At 39.6% G+C, this 18,693-nt stretch overlaps 2 protein-coding genes across 2 annotated transcripts; both read left to right on the top strand.

The window, feature by feature from the left end:
* The first annotated feature begins 2,078 nt into the window (after positions 1-2,078).
* LOC145464217 (adenosine receptor A1-like) lies at positions 2,079-3,284 on the top strand. The gene has a single exon (XM_081448033.1). The coding sequence runs from the start codon at positions 2,258-2,260 to the stop codon at positions 3,176-3,178; it is 921 nt and encodes a 306-aa protein (XP_081304159.1). The 5' UTR covers positions 2,079-2,257; the 3' UTR covers positions 3,179-3,284.
* An 8,408-nt stretch (positions 3,285-11,692) lies between these two features.
* LOC145464316 (adenosine receptor A3-like) lies at positions 11,693-13,193 on the top strand. The gene has a single exon (XM_081448161.1). It carries the CDS (start codon positions 12,051-12,053, stop codon positions 12,972-12,974), a length of 924 nt encoding a protein of 307 aa, XP_081304287.1. The 5' UTR covers positions 11,693-12,050; the 3' UTR covers positions 12,975-13,193.
* Positions 13,194-18,693: the final 5,500 nt, after the last annotated feature.

The raw sequence follows: 18,693 nt of genomic DNA, 5'->3' as shown, positions 1-18,693 counted from the left end.
AGTTCTAATCAAATCACGATCTATTTAGCTCTAAATAGACAAGAAAGGAAGTACAAATACGGCGTGCAATCAGTTTGTAATGAAGATTTTTGCTTTTGAGTTTACGAGCCTCCGAATATGCCGCTCATTTTCGATGGATTTTGGCCGATTTGGAGCATCGAAACGAAATAATTGCGGAAAAAATTTTTTTTTGATTTATCGAACTTAAAACAATGTTTTTGTAACTAGTGCCCGTAGGGCTTCATTCTGGGCGAGTTTGAAGAAATTCGATTTTTTTCGCTATTTCCAAGTCTAGTTGATATTTAGGCGAAGCTGCTCTTAAAAACATTTGCATTCCTTCAGAACACTAAAAAATCCGTGAATCAGAGGATATAAACTACTCACACGAGAGCAGGCCTCAAGCAAATCGCTAAGGTCTTAAAACTGCAAACCATGCGCTTTGTCAGATGACTTTTACAAGCACGGGCCAAGTTGTCCAAGCTATCGATGGATCCAATTTTACACCTAACTTGGTTGCATACCAAATAGTCTCTAATTTGCATGGAAGCACTTGTTTGACTCCAAATACGAAAGATCGGCTCATCGCTTCGGCGGCCGTTTTGTTCACAATGATCGATCCTCTAGCGAAATACCCTGGTCAGCGGAATAGGCCTTTGCACGATCCGGTAACATGGAACAAAATCACACATGCTGGGACGCAAGTCGCACGGTGGGACTTCCAAACAAAGCAACTCGTACCAGTCCACCTTGACCTGCCTTTGTTTTGGAAGTCCCACCGTGCAACTTGCGTCTCGACATGTGTGATTTTGTACCATGTGACTGGATCGTGCAAAGGGCCTATTTCGCTGACCAGGGAAAGATGCTGAAAGGTGCTCTACATAATCATGGAGTGAGTTTTAGACCTTAGTACATTATCTATTCACGAATTTCGCGCTGTACGGAGTAAATATGGTAAAAATTGAACTTTCACGTTCTCAAGTGTTTACTCCCTCCGCGATTGATCGGAAACAGCTGTCATTTTTTTCTATACGGGCTGGTGGCAATTTCTACATAACATATTTGTGAGGCGTTATGGAAATTTATACGATAAATATTTACCGCCGATGGAATATAGACAGTACTCGCCAGCTACAAAACCGTTTTTGTTTTCCTTCTTATGTATTACAAAAAGCAGCAAAGGCTTTTTTTTAATAATTTTAGAAGCTTAAAAGCTCTAAGTGTTTGTAAAAAGGGATGTTTGAAAAATAAGCTTATATTATTTGGAAAGATTACCAACCATTTCCAGCTGCTCTTTGTAGTTTAAAAAGTCGTCCACCCTAGGTTAGTGGAATAGTCGTTTTAAAAATACGCCGTTTGTCCCTGAATCAGACCCAGAACTTAAAATCTGTACGTTGTTTATACTTTAACCTTTCTGTTACCCATTCGGCTTTCGTTCCTCACAAGCACATCCACTTCAGTCCTTTCATAATCTAACGTTTTGCATTCCCTTTTTTTAATTTTCAATCTACAAGCGAGACAATGTTGACTAATAATTCCAATAATCAACTGACAGATGTTTCATTTTTCAGCACAAAGATGACTTCATAATGCTAAAAAAAACTCCCAGGGGGTACTCCTAGAACAATTTGGTGGGGGTGTGCGGCCCGCTTCCCAAAACTCTTACCCTATTTATGACCAAAATCTGTGATTTTCCCTACCCTATTTATGACCTGAGAAAAAATTCGATACCCTATTTCTTACCGTTGCGGCTGGCACATTTGCCCTAAACGTAATTTATGAGGGGCTTTTGTTGATGGTCTTATTGATAATGATGAAAACCTAACCTCTTCTAATAAACATGCTCATTTCAAGACTAGAGTGCAAAAGCCATACTCTTAATTTATGACCAAAATGGCCAAAATCGATACCCTGTTTATGACCAAATAGACTGAAAAACCATACTCTTTGGGTCCACACATACTTTAATAGCCCATATAAGGGAGCTCCCCCCCCTCCCCCCACTCCCGCGCGCGCGCCCCCGGGAAAAAACTATACCAACGGGCGAATTTAAAAGAACAAACCAATAAACACCAGACTCTCGAAATCGAAAAATTAATTAACAGTCGCGCAAAACAGTTATAAAGGACAGCTGCAAGAATGTCTTATCACTGCATTGTGAAATTTTCAGTCCCACGTTAATTGCAAGCTCACTGAGGTTTCTGGTCAGAACTAACGACGTTTTTTACAGCAAATTAAACTATCTGATCATCCAAGAACAATGGTGAACATTCATGGAGATGGAAACTTCACAAGCAAACTGAACCAAGCACTCGGCGCATCGCTCGGTAAACTTGAATTGCTTTTAGCTTCAGTGAACATTTTCCTATCTATCACCGCATCTCTTGGCAATGTTCTGATCCTGATTGCTCTTTATAAAGTCTCTTCTATTTATCCTCCGACCAAACTTTTCTTTCGATGTCTGGCGGTCACTGATCTTTGCGTTGGACTTCTTGTACAGCCACTCTATGCAACCGTCAACCTGTCTCGTATAACAGAGGCGAGCGAGAATGATCTGTACTATATCTACGAAGTGTCTCGAGTTTCAAATTGGATCTTGTGTACAGTATCTGTTCTGACGTCGACCGCAATAAGCGTGGACAGACTTCTCGCCCTGTTGTTGGGACTGAGATACAGACATGTCGTGACATTAGGGCGAGTTCGTAAAGCTATTATTTGTTTTTGGTTCACTGGTGTTTTTGTTGGATCGATCCGGATATGGAGAATAGATATAACTTTTATGTTAGGCCCTGTCTTCTTGGCACTTTCTCTGGTAACTTCCATTTTCTGCTACACAAGGATCCACCTCAGATTAAGACATCGACAAGTCCAACAACAAAACAACGTTCCCAAAAGACGAGCGAACGGAGGAGGGATTCCACAGAACGTGGCAAGATATAGAAAGTCAGTTTCTAGCATTTTGTGGGTGCAGCTGGCATTAGTTGCCTGCTATGGTCCATGGGTCTTTCTGGCAATTTTATTTGTATTTGGCGGAATGGAAAATTACGTGGCTTGGGTAATCACAACGGCTCTAGTCCACGTTAATTCAACTCTAAACCCGATCCTGTATTGTTGGAAGATCGGAGAAGTGAGACAAGCAGTGAAGGCCACAGTCAAACAGCTTGACTGTTGTTTTAGATAATTAGCCGTATAAGTTGCTAAGAAAAACGTCACAGTGTAAAACAGTGAAAAAAGAGGATTTGAATTAATGTTAATGCTCAAAGGTATCTTTAAATCGAAGTACTCTTTAAAACAACGGTTAAGTTAGGTAGGCAATGATTATAGTGGTTGAATTAAACCAGGCTTCTTTAGTTTGTTGTAGATTAGGGAAAAAACATTTTGCGAAAGATGCACCATCCAAGAGGTTTGTGGAATAGTTATTTTAAAAATACACTGTTTGTTACTGAATCAGAGCCAGAACTTAAAATGTGTACGTTGTTTAAACCAAACTATTCAGCTTTTGAGGCTTACAAGCACATCCACTTCAGTTCTTTCATAATCTAACATCTTGCATTCCTTTTTTAATTTTCAATCTACAAGTGAGCTAATATTGACTAATAATTCTAACAAGCAGCTGACAGATCTTTCGTTTTTCAGCACAAGCATGACTTAATAAAGCTAAAACACCAGACAAAGATCAAACCAATAAACACCGGACACTTATTAGAACCTAAAACTTAATTAAAAGTCAGGACAACTGGATGAATGTGTTTAGTTATTAGCGACAGGTGAAATTCTCAGCCCGACGATCACTGCTAACTGCAAACTGCAAACTGACCGAGGTTTCTGGTAAGAACTAATAGCGATCTTTACAGCGACTTCAATTTTCCGATCACCCAAACAGTACTGGAAATGGGAACTTCACAAGCAAACTGAACCAAACCGGTTTCAGCCAATCACTCGGTAAAACTGAATTATTTTTGGCTTCAGTGAACATCTTCCTATCCATCATCGCATCTCTGTAAAATGTTCTGATCCTGATTGCTCTTTACAAAGTCTCTTCTATTTATTCTCCGACGAAAGTCTTCTTTCGATGTCTGGCGGTCATCGATGTTTGCGTTAGACCTCTTGTACAACCACTCTTTGCAACCTTCCTCCTGTTTCGTTTAACTGAGATAAACGAGAACATTGTTTACTATGTTCACGAATCTTATAATGTTTTAAGTTGGACCGCAATTAGTGTGGACAGACTTCTCGCCCTGTTGTTGGAACTGAGATACAGACATGTCGTAACATTAAGGCGAGTTCGTGTAGTTAAAATTTGTTTTTGGTTTATTGGCGCTTCTCTTAGATCGATCTGAATTTGGGGAAGCGGTATCACCTTTACATTAAACTCTGCTGCTCTCTTGACGCTTTCTCTGGTAAGAACTATTTTCTGTTACACAAGGATTTTCTTCAAACTACGACATAAACAAGCCCAAGTCCCTTAAGGGCAAGCGAACGAAGGAGAGATTCCACTGAACATAGTAAGATATAAACGAGAGTCAGTTTATTGATGCGTGTATGCAGTTGTCATTAGTTACCTGCTATATTCCGTGGGGCATTTTCGTCGTTCTAATCGCAACTGGAATAGAATATGACATGGCTTGGAGGGCTACAGTAACTCAAGTCTACTTTAACGCATCTCTAAACCCGATCCTATATTGTTCGAAGATCAGAGAAGTCAAGCAAGCAGTGAAAGACACAATCAGACAGCTTTATCGTGTTTTGAACAATTAGCTGAATGGATGGGCCTAAAACTACAAAGTAACATGGCTTAGTGTAGAATTTCCGAAAGAAAAAGGATTTAAAATAACTGATTCATTATTCACTGCAAAACTCAGAATTATCTTCAAATCCTGACGTGGAAACTTTAACAAGTAGATAAGACTGAAATACACAAATACTCTTTTTCAGTGGTATTACTAGAAACCAGAAAAAAAAAAACAGGTTTCTCTACAAGGTTTTCTTCAGTTTGTTGCAGGTTAAGACAAACAAACGTATAACATAGATATACGTAAAACCTTTAGCGAAAGATGAGCCATCATAGATTCAGCCTCCTCCCCCCTAAAAAGAAACCATCAACTATCTCGTCTCTCGGGTTTGAAGCTTTTAAGTCCATGGGCCCTTTTTAACGAAACACTGTTTCGATCCAAACATTCCATCTCTGAAACAGAGCAGAATACTTTCACAGCTATTACTCGTTTTACGTTAGCACAGAAATGATTGGAAAACTGTCATACTATTTGGGTTTTTTCACACTGTATTCTCATTGTTTTCTATGAAATACGCGGCTTTCTGATGTGAAATAGAATGAATCAAGGTACCCAACTACTCCATCCAGAGCCCGAAGGTTAACAAAGGTTCCCAGGCTGTTCAAAATTAATTAGCGAGAGAGAAAAAGCACAATTCCAATTCAACTCAGTTACTCCTACCCTACTTATGCAAGTTAAGATGGCGTTTCCATCTTTTTCCAAGACATACTTTTAAAATTATTAGTATGATGAAAAAAACACCTTCTGGAAAAACTCTGTGGAGGGAGTTCACAGCCACCTTAAATTATCAAAATTCAAGATGGCTCATAACATCCTTCACAAAATGCTTTTAAACTTTGGGAAAAGTTGTATCTTTAATGATAAATGAAGGTCATGGGGCTCGTTTATCAGTTGTAAGTACTTAAAGCTAAAGTTAACTGTGTTTTTAACAGGTTGTGCTGTTGCTTTAGTAGCCTATTATGCCATGAAGACGACCAAATCTTGTTCACCGAAGATTGGGCTTTTGTATCATAGTACAGCCTGATACTCATATCCCGCCGACCTACCTGCGACGCGGTCGCCGGTTGCAACTGATAATGTTCGGCGATCTGTTCTAGTGGATCCCCGGCGCAACTGCGATGGATCGCCGACATACTCAAATTGGCGCGAAATACAAATCGAATTGCCGCAATTTTCCACCATTCCACCTGTAAATATGGAATTGTGGGTAAAATCGAGTTGTTACATCATACATTGCGTCCGCAGATGATGTTCACGTAAAATATCGCCGACAACCGCCTGCTTGCCTGCGACGTTGTACTCAGCTCAACTTCGCAGGCAAGACGACGGTCAATGCCTGGGACAGATTATGATTCGGCGATAAATTTCCCAAGTTTTTTTGTATTTAAAACGGTACGATGGACGCAGTGCAATGTCCACCGACCATAGAGGCATAGATGAAAGGACAAAACAAGTACCGCCAAGGAGGGGGAGCATCCTCATACGAGGCCGGCTCGCCAACCTCGCCGGGGAGTCGAACCCCGCCCCACCATAAAGAGATAAAAGACAATAGACAAGGTTTTAAAACAGTAACCCATGCAATAAAAGCGAATAAACGAAAAACTGGTTAAAAATATACTAGCTCAGTACGTCCTAGGGAAAGTGCGGTAGCACTGATTTGTCGAAGTATAACAGCTGCAAAGTGCTGTAAACTGTTTCCGACCGTAGTGGTGGGGTCCTGATGCGTCTGATCGATCATTCCAGGAGCTACAATTTACCCCTATTTTCAGGAAGACTCCACCCCTCTTCGAGCTAATAGTCTTTTTGAATGATTGCCAGCTATCAGTATGAATGAAAACCTAATTTTTTTTCCTTTTTGATCATGGATAATATTTCAGCGATAAATTAACCCCATACAGACCACTAAATGACCCAAATTCTCGTTTATCATATCCTCTGAAATTCGGAGCGTCTTCTTTTCAGTGAAACGGGGTAATTCCACTTCAAAAGCAAGTAAGGTGGCGACCATGAAAACAATATATACATTTAGCCAGGCCTAAAAGCGTGGCTCCTGGGCCGGTTTGTTCAAAGCCCAATTAAGCTAACCCAGGATAAGCGAGAATTTTGATTTGAGTTTTGTAACTTTGCGGCGAGGTTTTCTGTACATTGTTTGGCCTCCTGTTTTAAGGACATTCGCGCAAAAAATTTCCAACACTGATTTTCTTTCTGAGACTTTTACCACTGTAAGATGATGAGTTAGTTATGTCAGAAATGTAAAAAACTGGGGGGTCACCGACTTCGTTTTGGAGAGAACATGTCCGGAAGAACACCCTAAATCTGAAAAAATCGGGCTTCGTTAGCGAGTAAGGCCACAATGTCTGCAAGCCCAAAAATATTGCAATTAGAGCTTTGAAGTGAAATGTTCTCCCCCAAATATCGTTTAAGTGGACTTTTGAAGTGAATTTAGTCAACTGGTGGGGTTCCTTAAAGAACAAGTTCGCATTTAGCGACCATAGTTTCACGCGCCTTGCAGCCGCAAGATGGCAGGATTCGATGTCCCGTGGACAGAAATCTTGAAATTTTTTAAACTCCCCACATCGACTTTCTGTTCATTTTTGGACAATGTGGAGATAATTGTAAATGAAATCTGTTTCTGGAAAGAAGAGTAGGGGTCACCGAACGTCCAAGATCGTTAAATCCAGGCAAAGCTATAGCAATGGCCATCTGCCCTATCACTTTTCATTTTATTACTTAGCGCGCGCTCTCATGCATGATGTGCCGTGTGAATTTGTGTGTGCAGTAAGGATGCGCAGAAACAATTAGCGCGAACGTCCTTAAGTTTGAGTAATCTCAAACTGCACGAAATAAAAGCAGTGAAAAACATTTTTATACCGGAAAAATGTATAATTCGGTTAACTTTTAATCCTGGGTTAGCTTTAACCGTCTTCCGAACAACCTAGCCCTGATTACGACAAGTTAATTTGACAGGAGCCCGCGATACAATCGAAAACCAACAGCGGTCAACTTAAACAACGGTCAGCGGTCAACTAAAAAACAACACGTGACCTCGATAAGTTCTGGACTAAAGCTCGCGATATGATCACGTGATAGAGGTCAGCGGATACCTTGTTCTGACAGGTGTCAATTGACCCTAACATGGATGTCCAATATCAAAGAAGGACGCTATAAACCAAGGCTGCATGTCTCTAGATCTGTCAACCTATTAGCTGGAGCCACGAGCCGCTAGCCATGATAACCACGAGAAAATCAATTCATGGGTTTCCTTTTCTTTCCTATATGGGTATGGGGCAAGCTCCGCTATTAGGGCATGAAATTTTTTTTTTCCCACGTACTACTCGCCTGCCGTCGTTTTGATGAGTAATTTAGGGAGTTTAAGAAACCAAGGCGCGACGCCGAGGACAACATCGATTAAAAAAAGATTTTATATCTCACCTACGAATCTTGCGATACTGCTAAGTCATTTTCCTTTATTTCTTAGTGTCAAAACTATCACGAATCTGAATCTGGTACAGGGCGAAACATATGAAATAAAAATAAAAATTTTAATGAAAGACGTAACCATAAAGTGAATGTGGAAGACGGCAAAAAAATAAAGCAATAGAAGAAGGAGATAAAATTTTTCTAGACTGCTCGCCGCGCGCGCGCCTTCGGTTTGAGCAAATATTCATTGAATCACCGCTGCGTTGGTTATCACTCACCGGTGATAGGGCTTTATACTCAAGCAATCGGGAAATGTAGCACAGTAGAACAGTTATAATTATAGATATAGTTGTGTTGGCTATTGAAAAAATGACTGGCGCATTCTGGAATGATAGTTTAGCGGAACTGTGCTATGAAATGGTTCTTGGGAATGTGTTGTTGGGAAATGGGAAAGACAAAATTTCCCCTTCATCCTATTGCCAGATGTGTAGCTGAGGCCATCGAACTGAAAAAAAAAGCTATGGTGGAAACTATCAGAACTAGACGTTTTGCTGCGTGTACCCAGGCAGTCGTTATACTGAGAAGCACTAGCTATATTGCAATTGAGCTAAATGTTCTGCATTTGAAGTCGTACGAAATTCAAACGAATCGATGTGCTCAATCTATTCTGATTTTGATTGCGTTTCTTGGAATCGACTAATAGCTTATTACTCGTTTGCAGGTCTATAAGGCAAGAAATGAGTCAAGGTCTTTATATCAGCCTATAAACGTTTCAGTCATTTTCCTTAGCCTTTGTCGTTGTTATTTGCGTTTCTCAAGCAAGCGAGACATTTTGAATTTCAGAGTTATGGCGGTGCGTGACATAGATCTACGAACACGTTTGTCAAAAAACATATACTTATCTCGAGATGTTTAGCCCATTCAGAAGTTAAAGCATTAAGAAAAGTGCTTATGTAAATGCTTGTTTGTTCAGTACAGATAATCAGTCGCCTAGATAGCCAAAGTAAGTTTCAGATGTTTACACTATTTTCCGGTCGCAAAGTTGGCGTACCACGGAGGTACACCAACATGGCGGCTCCATACTGGGCTCTGTAAATTTGTGCAAAATATTTTGACGAATATCTGAGCTTGGGAAAAAAAACAGACTTTAAAATTAGAGAAGTGTCATCTTTATTAACCTCCTATAACATCAAAATTTCTTGATTTTATCCACTAAATGGTTTTCAAATAATTTTTTATTGTGTCAGGATTGCGTGACAGTGCAAGCCAAGAATTGTTTTGCTGGGGTCAACATATATTAGTTTCTTTCAGCTTAAATGTACAATAATTCGCTACATGGGTTTCACTGTTATAAAGACACATAACTCTGTTACAAGAAAATAACGAGAGAATATCGTTTAGTTCGAGATTTTATCTTTATTATACTTTACGAAGTTTCTCAGAGCGTTTTACTTAGGTGTACTCGAACAGATACATTCGTAAACAAATTCTCTAACCTCTCTGCTCTTGTTGCTCAGAAGTTCTTGAGTTCGTACTGGGATTCTACTTGGTTCACGATCACGTCTAAAAATACGATGACGCTTCTGAAGATGCTTTTCATCAAGTTGAAGAGTTGATAGCCCCGGTTGATGACTCCTTTGGTATAACATGATTCTTGGTAAATCCACTCAAAATGTTCGCTCGTAAATTGATCTCTCGTAAGGCTTGCAGACCGACCTGTTGCGAAAACGCTTAAAAAGTCCTTTAGTGTTGGTCTACCGCGAACGGTGTGTTCGTTTGTATGTGATTTCATCGCCCTAGAAGTCAAGGAATCCGTGCTAACTTTTCACGACGGCAACTTCTCTAAATTCCATGTGCTGTACGCATGCAGGGGTGACGCATGCGCTTGAGAGACCAGACGGCGATTGGTGTCTGAAAAACGGTGTCGAAATTTAAACCCAGGCCTCACTGCCTGGGTAAATATGATTTAGTACATAAAAGACCATTATGTAAGCAACTTAAAAAGTTTAGTCTACGTTCGAACTCATGCCTTCTTTGAGCGGCGCAGTGCTTTGCTAAACGGGCATGTAATCGCTGACAAGCAAATTGGGAGCTGGTCACCTTGTGAGTTCGTAATATGATAATACCCGTTATTGATGAAGATATGACCATAAATATCGTGTTACTTTATGATGATAGTGGTCTCCATAGAAGGAAAGCCGGAAATTTTAATTTCAGAAGAGCGTTGCTCAAACAATTATGGAAATTAATTATTAATGGCTTGAAGAGTGAAGAAGAGGGGAAGACCAAATGATGAACGACTGTTGCCATGAAATAAAGAAGTAAGTTAGAAAGAAAGATATATGTAGAGTAACACAATTAATAAAACAACAAACGCAAGAAAATCGGCGCGGCTTGTGTTAGAAAGCGCTAAGAGTTGGAGGGGGGGGGGCAGGGGGTGGGAACCGGGAGAATAGGGGGCGGGAGGCAAGAGAGGAAAGGGCAGGAAGCAGGAGTTCTAAGAAGGAGGGAATCATCTATTTTAAAAGGGTTAAAATGCTTTTAAAAACAAGAACCTAAAATGTTATTTGACTTACATTTAGCCTGTTTTGAGACTTCTGGGCCGGCAGAAAAAACAAAAATTCGCCCTTGGCTAAAAAACTGACGCTTACTTCCGGGTAAAATTGGAAACCTTTTTACGGTGGTTACGTGATGGGTTATGAAATGCTGTCGCTTAGGCTTTTAAAAGACGTGAGTAGGAGGAGTAAGACGATTGCGCAGCTAAATAACAAGGATGCGTTTTCAGTCTCCTTATTTACAGGAGAGGGGAGCAAGACAGACAAGGGCAAAAGTCGGGAGATAATATAAAGGTACGGGAAGTGGGGGAGCAGGGTACGGGAGGCGGGAGGTTCTGACCCCCATGTCCAATCCCCCCCCCCCCCCGCCTCTAACAACAAGACCACTTCGCCTTCAATATGCATACAACTATGTCATAATCCGTAATTGATTGAAGAATTTATTTTAGTCCTGAGGGTGGAAATAGAGATTTGCTACAAAATTTAGGGAGTTTAAGCCATCCGAAGCTTAGTAACTTCTGGTACAATTTATATTACTATGTTCAGAGTAAAAACACGTGTAAATTAAAACTGGAAAAATTGTTTTTATTCTACTTAGTTTCAACTTCCTCTGCAGGTGCTTTCATCTGAAAAAGCTGTCATTTCTTCAGACGAGGAAATACCTTATTTAGGGTGGTGGTAATTAGGTAGTTTATCGAATACATGCAAAGCAATATGCAAGGTTATTTTGATCAGTAATTGCTGCCGACTGAATGCGGAAAAAACTTAACCGCCTTAGAAACTTTTTCCTATTTCCCTTACCTGTTAAACGCGACAACTGATGTTCTTAAAAAATCTATTGTGGAGGAAATTGGAACAATAAGCTCATTCGATGCTACTCGGCTTTCACTGACTCTTTAAATGCATTTCAATTTCATTTCTTTCATGATCTAACAACTACCAATATTCTGTTATTTTTAATCCATGAGCTAGAACAGGATTGACTGGTAATTCCAAACAACTGACATATCTATCACTTTTGAGCGTAGACATGAATTTTTAAAGGTAAAAACTCGACAGACGGGCAAACTCGAAATTCTAACCCAATAAACTTAACACTGAACCCTTTTAAACCTAAAAATAAATTAACAGTTGTATAAAACTGTTATAATTAAGGGACAACAGGATGTTCTATCAGCCACATATTTTATTCTTAATCCGACGTTAAGCTGCAAGCTGACCAAGGCTTTTTGTCAACTCACGGCGATCTTTACAGCGAATTCAATTTTCTGACCACTAAAGAAGAATGGCGAACATTACTGGAGATGGAAACTTCACAAGCAAACTGAACCAAGTACTCAGCTCACCACCAGCGGACATAATTGAGTTTTTCTCAACTTTGAACATTTTTCTGTCCGTCACCGCATCTCTTGGCAATGTTCTGCTCCTTGTTGCTCTTCATAGAGTCACTTCCATTTATCCCCCGAACAAACTTTTCTTTCGATGTCTGACGATCACTGATCTTGGAGTTGGCATTCTTGTGCAACCACTCTATGTAACTGACATGTTGGCTACTTTCAAAAATATGAATGTGAACGCTCGGCGTTCTATTTCCGATGCAAGATGTGTTTCAAGTTTGATTCTCTGTGGAGTATCCCTCTTGACGTCGGCTGCAATTAGTGTGGACAGACTCCTCGCCGTGTTGTTAGGACTGAGATACAGACATGTCGTAACTTTAAGGCGAGTTCGTGTAGTTATCATTTGTGTTTGGTTAGTTGGTGTTTTCCTTGGGTCAATGATCATGTTCAGAGGCGCTATCGCCCTCAAAGCAGCCTCTGCTCTCGTGCCACTTTTGCTGGTAATTTCTATTTACTGTTACACAAGAATCTTCCACAAACTACGACATCAAGAAGCCCAAGTACGAGACCACATCCCTCAACACCAAGCGAACGGAGGAGGGAATTCACTGAACATAGCAAGATACAAAAATTCCGTTTCATGTGTTTCGTGGGTGCAGTTGGCATTAGTTGCCTGCTATGCCCCTTGGAGCATTGTCTGTGTGCTCCCTGTCAGCGGAATGGAAAATCGTGTGGCACGGCTCGTTGCAGAGACTCTGGTCTACTTTAACTCATCTCTGAACCCGATCCTGTATTGTTGGAAGATCAGAGCAGTGAGACAAGCAGTGAAAGACGCAAGAAGACAGCTTAACTGTTTAAATTTTTTTAAATAATATTCGTATAGACCTAGCTCGACATAAGTTGCAAAGCACATTAAAACAAGCTAGAAATATGCATAAAGAAAGAGGATTTAAACTCAGTACCTAATTTATTACTCACTGCAATACTTAAAATGATCTTAAAATCCATGGAAACGTTCACATAGCAGTTTCATTACGTAGATTAGCCTTTTTTGAAGCTTTAGTGTATGCTAAGCCACTGATGGGAAAATTATGATAAACCTACTGATGCAAATGTTGCAGTACCAGTTGTATTAGCGTGGAAGTAAAATACAACTTTCATTTTACCGAGTATATTTTCGTGTTTTGTCAGGATATCGTTTGTCCATGGTATCTGTGGCTTGAAGCGCTTGGATGAGTATTCCCCTTGGATGGGATACCAGTCTACCGCAGGGTTAACCCCTAGCATTTGAGTGAATGAACTTTACTACAGTTTCAATATTTACATAGCAGAACAGGAGTACAATAGAAAAAGTGCCCTAACAAGGGAAAATAGTTTAAACTAGTTTCTGTTTACGAACGTGTTTACAAACATCCGGTGTGTGGACTCGGACCATTTGATTTGGAAGGCAGTTCATTTACCATTTCCATTTGCTAGGCCACCGCACCTCTCAAACCCCACCAGTCCCAATCCCTTAACCAAAGGTTTGAATCAACCAAGTTCTCCTCAGTTTCTCTAATAATAATAATAATAAAAATAAAATATCTTAAGCCAGGAGGCAACCTCACCCTCAGGTAGTTTTAAGGCTAGCTAAAACTTTTTAAAAATCTAAAAAAAAGTCAGATAGAGAAAATAAAATACTAAAATTTGATAAAATAGTTTACACAAGCTTCTGAAGTAAATCTAGACTATTCGCATCTCCTGTAGACTCTGGAAGAGCGTTCCACACATTGAAATTTTTTCCAGACTGCTCGCGCCCGCCCTCGGTTTGAACAGTAATCATCGAATCGCTGCTACGTTGGCTATCACTTAACCAACGAGGGCGAGTTGTCTAATAAATATATCAATGATAAAAGTGAAAAACATACAACTTTTAGCATAACAATTTTGAGAGAAACACATGTGCGCGATCGTGTTTTTTGCTCGGCAGATGCAAACTACGACAGAAAACGGAAAAATTTAAGGGCAATGCACGCTGAAACGTAATGCACTATTGTACTAGCTATATATTTTTTGAAACAAAATAATGTAGATGTAGATGTCCCAGGAGGAAAATTTACGTTATCTTTAAACAAAGGTCTTGTCTCATAAATGTTGTTGCCCACATTGAATGGTTATAGGGGAGAGGGGGTAAAGGGAAGGGGGGAAGCAGGGCTGATACCTCGCTATCAGTCAAGTGATAGGGAAATGTAGCATATTAGAATAGTTCAGACATGGTTGTCTTCGCTATTGAGAAGTTGCCTGAAAACTGCTAGAAATGACTGAAGCATTCTGAAAAGTTAGTTTAGGCACTGTTCTATGATTATGATTATTGGGAAAGACATAGAGATTTTCCCTTCATCCCATTGCTAGATGTGTAGCTGAGGCCAACGAACTGAAAAAAGGTAGAAACTATCAGAAATACGATTTAGTACACAAAAGAGGGCGCCGATAAAACATCCTGGAACATCCTGGAACATCCCGGAACATCCCGGAACATCCCGGAACATCCCGGAACATCCCGGAACATCGAATAATTAGGCTTGCGGTAATCTATTCATTAAATATTTGTAAAGCAATATGCAACCTCATGTGATTAGCCATTTCCACGGATGGACTAAGGAAGGACTCGTCCGCCTCAAAAACTGTTTTATTTATTACCTTTTTAAGGGTTGTCTCGTTTATTCGCGTACCCCTTATATACACATCGATTAAAGGTTTTAATAATAGAGCCCGAATTACATGTTTACTTTTAAATCATGCTAAACCCTAATGGTACAATTTAGTTCCATTTTTGTTTTATTGGAACTTTTTTCGTATTTTAATTCGTCTGGTGATATTGTAATTTTAAGGTAGAAGTGGTTTTAAATTTCAATTACAACTATTGCAAAGCGCCATTGAGCTCTGGAAATGAGCGCTGTATAAATTATTGTATTGTATTGAAATTCTCGCGCTCTCATTGGTCGAGAATGGCGTCATATTCCACTTTGTAATAAAGTTTCCATGGCACGGGTTGATGACAGTAAGCTGGCTTTCAAAATTTTGCTTCGGAATTTTGACAAATTTGTCCAACATTAAACATCCCCTGTGATTCAGACAAACGCAATGGAAACGAGCTCTATGTCTACAGTAAATATGGCTCACAGAGACTATTATTAGCAACAGTAGGGTGAAAACTGTACTAAAATGACAAGTTTTGCTAGAATGCCGCCTACAAAACACGTAGCGAAATAAACAAATTCTCAACCAAACTAGTGCTTCGATAACAGACATTATATTGGTTACGAAGGCGGAAATTATACTTAAGAAGTAAAACAACGACAGAAAACAACAATTGAGCTGTCTCTCTTTATGATGAGAAGCTTTATTTTTGTAAAAATACTCAATTGCTCAAAACAACACTTACATGCAGTGTAGTAACGCTCGTTCTCTGGTCATCTCAGCGAAGTGAACCGACGAGTAGTCAGCTCAAAGCTTGCTCTAGATATTCTCCTCTGTGGTCGGAGTAGAATCAGTGGGAGCAGTTTAGTCTGTCTAACTTTTACGATAGTTCGGGCAATCTTGCTGCTTAAATAACTGTAGCTCCTTTCAAATTCAACTCAGCATTCCGCATTTTCGTCCACGTAGGGGCCAAACCACCCCCCTAATGTTTCATGAAGGCTATATTTGCTTGGTTTATTTATTTCTGAACCAAGTTTGGCAGATGAGCTTTCTTTGTTCTCCAGATTATTTTAATTTGGAAATTGCGACAAAATGTCAAATTATGACGTCATAATTGATGACGTCACCAAAACGTGCTGTAATTTTTTGTAAAATTTGATAAAAAAGATTATGTCATTGGAAAGGCCTTGGCTTGAGGAGTAAAATGCCGGAAACCGTTTTTTGCTATGATGATTATTTTTCGAGATATGGTAAGTTAAATATTTTTTTGTCGTCCCCCACGGAATTTGCTTAACCATACTGTCCTTCTTAAGTCAGTCTCTCTGGTTTATTTTTTTCAGTTTTATTCTAGGAAGGCTAGTAATCTAGAAAAATAGAAAGCTTGATGTTGTAAAAAATCGCATGGTTTTAGAAATTTGATTTTCGGCTTTGTTAGGATGATATTAACAGTAAAAAAACGGGTGACGTCACAGGTTATGACGTAACAAAACTAATTTTAACGCAATAACACTAGAGGGATAATTTTTTATTCCGATTTTCTTCTTTATTTTTGCTTTAGTCATCTGGCACATCACATGTGCAACATAGGTACATTTGCTGGAACAAAATTACGGCTCCAATTTGGGGATTTTTCTCAAGGGGGGACCCCATATTTTGCAGAGTTATTTTTCATATTTAAAAATGCCATAATTAATTTAATTTTTGTGATATGGACAAAATTTTTTTAGGTTTCAACTCCTCTTGATGTGCTCTTTCGAACACATTGTAAAAAATATGCATATTAAAAACTTCAAAAGTGGCAAAAAAACATGACGTCATCACTGTGACGTCACAACTTTGACATTTACTGACATTTTTCACGTAAATATAATTGTCAATAGGTCTCCTGCTCATCTGCCAAGTTTGGTGTAGAAAGAGTCAATACTTTTTAAGTAATGCGAAATAATGTAAAATACCCAAGAACTGACGAAACATTTGGGGGGTGGTTTGGCCCCTATGTGTCCGCAAGCTTTGAGAACCTGGTTTCGTCATTTTCATTGGAAAAGTGCACGTTCTCGTGAACACAATACGGCCGGATTCCTATGCCTTTGCCTGCCTTTAGAATCCTATTTGAAAATTAACTAAAAAGCGAAGTTTGAAGGCATCGTTCTTCTCTCGAAAGCCGCTCGAGACTACTCGAAACTGAAAGCTTAGCTGAAGTCCAGTTTGTGATTGACAGCTGTCGCTTTGTTAGCCAATCAAATTATTTGAACAATTCTAACAAGAATTGTGATTGGCTTATTTTAGCGTGCTTTATCAGAGAACAGAGTACGGTTGACGCCACTTTTACTCCTTTGTAAAATAAAGTTTGCTTTGAAAATTCAGCCGAATGCGTGAGAAAATTATTGGATTCTTTATCATAAAACAAATAAAGAAGCCTCGACTGTGCTCTGTTCTGTTGTAAAGCACGCAGGAAGCGGTAGAGCACGAAAGAAGGGAAGAGGAAAACACGAGACGAAGTCGAGTGTTTTTCCCCACTTCTTGAGTTCAGTCAAGGCTTCCTTATTTGTTAAATAATCACCTCCATCTAATTTCCAAAATGACCGCCTCGCGCTTTGTCAATGTCTATGAAGAAGAAATTAACACAACTGAACTTCCGGCTGCGACCACCTCTCCTCAGCGACCAGTTTTCCAAAAAAACAAAAGTTTCCAAGTCAAATCACTATATTTCGAACCTCTTGTAAGCGACCACTTGACAGATAATAGAGCGAAAATTGTATAATAAGGTGGTGTTGCATCATCGCGTTCCTGGGTTGTACAAGAGACGGAAATTTCTCAATGGGAAGTACCGGATTTTCTTCTCGAAATTGACTTTTCACGTGAATAAAACATTAAAACATGGGGTAAGTCTCTGCAGTTACCATATGTTAATGAGGCAAAATGTTGACCCATTATGGTCTAAGCTCTCGTACGCGATCACCTCCCGTAGACGCCTACGGGAGGTTGGACTATATAAGGAAAGAAAATGCTAGTCCACGTGTTATCTTTGAAAAGTGTTATTCCGTTCGGAGTGACACTTTTCAAAGGTAAGATGTGAAAATTGTGCTAAATATAACAAAGAAACCTTTTAAATTCCCGTGAAAATGTCGCTTATGTCGATATGCATAAGCAAATCAAAACAACCATTAGATTTTCGCAACACTTTGGTTGTTTACTCTATTTATTTGACAGAACGGTTTCAACAACAAACCGAATTTGCCACTGACTTTGAGAGGAAGAGTCATAATAAATGAAATTCGAACATAACAAACGCTTCAGACTCTCTCATCCCGCTCTAATTTGTTTCCGTTCGCAGAAAATCTAATTTCGCATGAATATTGAACAGAAAAAAAAAACAAAACAAACAGCGCATAAGGCCGCTTGTGGCGAGCTCCAGCTCGCTAGCTGTCGGCAGATCTGTACTTTAATAAAAGCTTAAATGCTCGTTATTTACATTTTCCCGGGCTTGTTTCTACTTCTATGTTATGGGTTACATCTTGTAAATTAAAATCTAAAGGAAATGATTCCGGCATCTTTCGATTCGTTAACGGAAGTCTGATTCAACATCGCTTGAACTGAACTGTGATAAAACCTCCTATAGCCCTTTCTTATTCGTATAAACACTCGCCACGTCCGCCATATTTCTTTGCGATGTATTTAAACCAATCAGCCTGTTTGTATGAATAGGCCAATCAGCAAGGGTGTTAGTTTAGCCTTACCCAGGGTATTCTCCCGCCCGCCATTTTGAAAAGTGCAGAAGACCCTGGGGACGAGGTCGGCCCGCTCATCGAAGAAGCCATATAATAATACCCGTTTTTGATGAAGATATGAATATGAATATACAGGAAGTATACTGTTCAGGTATCATTATACAACATGTCGCATATAGTTCGC

This window comes from Orbicella franksi, chromosome 12 (genome assembly GCF_964199315.1).
Source record: "Orbicella franksi chromosome 12, jaOrbFran1.1, whole genome shotgun sequence".
In the NCBI taxonomy this organism is placed as follows: Eukaryota; Metazoa; Cnidaria; class Anthozoa; order Scleractinia; family Merulinidae; genus Orbicella; species Orbicella franksi.
Note: the sequence above shows the minus strand (reverse complement) of the source record. Positions and strands in the feature narration are given on the sequence as shown.

Bases quoted from the DNA above. Each gene is read 5' to 3' on its own strand.
- LOC145464316 (XM_081448161.1), top strand. From the start codon at position 12,051: ATGGCGAACATTACTGGAGATGGAAACTTCACAAGCAAACTGAACCAA.
- LOC145464217 (XM_081448033.1), top strand. From the start codon at position 2,258: ATGGTGAACATTCATGGAGATGGAAACTTCACAAGCAAACTGAACCAA.